The sequence below is a fragment of the Sinocyclocheilus rhinocerous genome, unplaced genomic scaffold, assembly GCF_001515625.1.
Source record: "Sinocyclocheilus rhinocerous isolate Xijiao unplaced genomic scaffold, SAMN03320098_v1.1 scaffold3493, whole genome shotgun sequence".
In the NCBI taxonomy this organism is placed as follows: domain Eukaryota; kingdom Metazoa; phylum Chordata; class Actinopteri; order Cypriniformes; family Cyprinidae; genus Sinocyclocheilus; species Sinocyclocheilus rhinocerous.
Genome location: NW_015647951.1, coordinates 172,911 through 176,818, shown reverse-complemented (window position 1 = coordinate 176,818; position 3,908 = coordinate 172,911). Strand labels below are relative to the sequence as shown.

The window sequence follows — 3,908 nt, the reverse complement described above, 5'->3', positions numbered from 1 at the left end:
CACACACGCACGCACGCACGCGCACACACACACACACACACGCACGCGCACACGCGCACACACACACACATCAAAAGTTTGGGCTCAGTGAGTTTTTAATGTTTTTGAAAGAAGTCTATTCTGTTCACTAAGGCTGCATTTATTTGCTCAAAAATACAGTAAAAAATTGTGAAATATTATTACAATGTAAAACAGCTGTTTTCTATGTGAATCTCTGTTAAACTGTAATTTATTTCTGTGATCAAAGCTGTATTTTCAGCATCATTACTCCAGTCTTCAGTGTCACATGATCTTCAGAAATCATTCTAATATGCTGATTTGCTGCTCGAGAAACATTTCTGATTATTATCAATGTTGGAAACAGTCGTACTGCACAATATTTTTGTGGAAACTGTGATACATTTTATTTTTCAGGATTCACAGACGAACAGAAAGTTCAGAAGAACAGCATTTATTTAAAATAGAAATCTACTGCAACATTATACATGTCTTTACTGTCACTTTTGATCAAACTAATGCGTCCTCGAGGAATAAAAAAAAAAATCTCACTAAACCCAAAGTGTTTAATGCTAGTGTATGTTATGGAAGCTTATTTCAACCATTTGAAAAAAATGAAAAATATAATAAAGGCAATTGTAAGTTTTAATCTCACAATTCTTGCAATTCTTAGGGGAAAAAAAGTCATAATTGTGAGATAAAAAGTTGCAATTACCTTTTTTATTTTGTAGCAGAAACAAAAGACAGAACTCAAAGAAGAGATGAAAACTCAGGATTGCAAGAAAAAATACATTTTTATTATTATTATTTTTATTTTTTTTATTCTGTGGTGGAATACAATTCCATAGTATGTCCAATATTAAAATATGTACATTTCATCATGCAAACGATTCATCAGTGCAATATACAGACTCTTCATAGTTTTTACTCAAATATTTATCACGTTAGTATTGTATCGACCGTCAGTGTACGAAACAAACACTGAGTCGGCTTCAAACTTCATTCTGCTGATTGATTTGGTATCTAGTTTTTCAGTTTTCAAAAAGCATATTTTCTATGTTCAACACACCCTTCGCTCTTCTACGAAATCAACATCTCCCTCCAGATCAATGAAACGCTTTCCAGGCTGGGTTTTCTCTCTGCGTTCAATAAGAGTTTGTGCGTGGAATACGAACCGACGGGAAGCACATGATCATTTGATTTCACAGTGGAGAAATCATTCAGCTCCGTCTGATCACATTCAGATGTTGGGTGTGCGTACGGTGAGACGGCAGGGTCAGATCTCATTCGGATTCACCCGGAGGTTTCGCCGCTCCAGACTTCATCAGCATTCTGAGCGTCTTTTCAGAGAGAGAGAGAGAGAGGAAAAATGCATTCTCCTGAAGGGTTTATTGATGTTACATTTGCTGGAGTCTCAGGAGTGTTTTGAGTGCTGAAAAAAAACACACACACACACACACACTCGCACACACATGCACTCGCACACGCACACACACACACACGCACATGCACTCGCACACGCACACACACACACACGCACATGCACTCGCACACGCACACACACACACACGCACATGCACTCGCACACGCACACACACACACACGCACATGCACTCGCACACGCACACACACACACACGCACATGCACTCGCACACGCACACACACACACACGCACATGCACTCGCACACGCACACACACACACACGCACATGCACTCGCACACGCACACACACACACACGCACATGCACTCGCACACGCACACACACACACACGCACATGCACTCGCACACGCACACACACACACACGCACATGCACTCGCACACGCACACACACACACACGCACATGCACTCGCACACGCGCACACACACACACACACACTCTCTCTCACTCACACACACACACACACACACACACACGCACTGACCCAGTCATATCTGAGTGCTGTTTCTTTTATTGATTATTTTCCAACAGCGATACGCACTCAAGGACGCCTCAAACAGGAGCTGACAGCATCACACACACTCAGTCATCTCGCAGTTCTATTTCATATTTAATGCTGTATTTATGACATTTTTCATGTTTCACTGAAGCATAATTTAATGTAGTTAATGGCCTGTTATGTCTTTAATATTCATAAATAAATGAAGTTGGATCAGTAATATAGAGCATGAGCGTTCGAGCACGTTAACATCTTCAGCGTGTTTGATCTCAGCGGCTCTTTCTGTTTCATGTTCTGAATTATCCCGATTTATTTCTGCAGATTTGAGATCCTCTGCAGAAATAGCATTCCGGCAAACGTCTGCTCCAAGTTTGTTTATCATACAAACAAGCTCTCTGCCGAACGCTCTGAAAGAAAATAGTTTAAAATATAAAGTAGATTTGCGTTTCAGTTATTCGCTGATTTTCTCCACCGCAGCAAATCTAATTCACACATTTGAATGTGGCATATTAAAGGAATAGTTCAGCCTAGTTGATGAAAATGTGCTGAAAATCTGTTCACTCTCAAGTCATCCGAGATCAGGATGAGTTTGTTTCTTCATCAGGTTTGTAGAAATGTAGCATTGCATCAGTGTCTCAGCAATGGATGCTCTGCAGTGAATGGGTGCCGTCAGAATGAGAGTCCAAACAGCTGATAAAAGCATCACAATAATCCACAAGTAATCCACAGCACTCCAGTCCATCAGTTAACATCTGGAGAAGACAAAAGTGTTAAAGTTTAGAGCTGTTTAAACGCTGCTTGATCTGTGCAGGATAGTTCACCCAAAACTGAAAACGCTGTCTTCATTTACTCTCCAAAACCTGTGTGAATTTCTTTCTTCTGTTGAACACAAAAGAAGATATTTTAAAGAACAACAGCTGCTGGTAGCCATTGACTTCCATAGTAGGGAAAAAAACACTATGGAAGACAACGGCTACCGTCAACCGTCTTGCAAAAAATCTTTCTTTATGTTCACACAGGTTTGAAGCAAACAACATGAGGGTGAGTAAATGATGAACAATCCCTTTAACTCAACTCAAAGAAAGGAAACAATGAAGAAAGTGGACTAGGTTCCTTTCACATGCTGCCTAAGTAGACAGCGAGACGCTCACTAGGGTTTATAACAGAGCTGAACAGAAGTCAAGGAATCATGTCGAAAACTTCCCTTTACATTTCTGACAAATTAACAGGACCAATCCGGTTCCCCCGCAGGATCCGATCGCCACGGTAACGGAGACTAATTAGGGTTGCTCCGCTCTGTCAGCACGGCGATTAACGAAGCCTGTGGCGTGACGAAGGTACTTTGCATTGATTAACCTCACAGAGGCCAGAATGACAGGCTGAGAGACTGCGGACGGGTCCCAGCTCTCGACAGGTGCTCGTGTTTCTGACCGCACATAATCCAGTGCCTGACAGAATTATGATGGAGCATGACTCTAAGGACTCAGCTGTTGTTCTCGCTGGTGTTTTGCAGGAGTGTGTGTTCGTGTACCTGTTGGAGGCGGAGTCTCGGCTGCGATGTGAGGATCCGCCCCATGAGGTGCAGTCAGAGGGCAAGCTCAGGTAAGGGGCGGGGCTTATGCTAATGTCATAATAAAAGCACAAATAATTAACATATTATTAACATATTTTGTTTATCAGCCTTTCATTGCAATGAAAGCATCAGCTCTTTGGGCGGGATGAGGTTAAAAAATAACAATAATAATAATAAAATAAAAAAATTAAATAAATTAAAGCACCATAGTTAAAAAAAGTGGGCATTAAAAATATTAAATACCATACCAGTAGTCCTTGAAAAAAATCAGAATCAGAATGAGCTTTACTGGCTTACACACACTCAACAGATTTGTCTTGGTAAAACTTATAGTACACAAAACAGCATTAATAATAATAATAATAATAATAATAATAATAATGACAACATAATAA

At 40.5% G+C, this 3,908-nt stretch overlaps 1 protein-coding gene across 2 annotated transcripts in view; it reads left to right on the top strand.

Annotated features, from left to right (window-relative positions):
- The window catches only part of LOC107709407 (cGMP-dependent 3',5'-cyclic phosphodiesterase-like), a 67,870-nt gene extending 64,321 nt beyond the window's left edge, over positions 1-3,549 (top strand). For both annotated transcript variants that reach the window (XM_016513861.1, XM_016513860.1), the window contains exon 4: positions 3,451-3,549. In XM_016513861.1, coding sequence (XP_016369347.1) covers positions 3,451-3,546 — 96 coding nt within the window. In that variant the 3' untranslated portion in view covers positions 3,547-3,549. The remainder of the gene's footprint in view (positions 1-3,450) is intronic.
- The last annotated feature ends 359 nt before the right edge of the window (positions 3,550-3,908 follow it).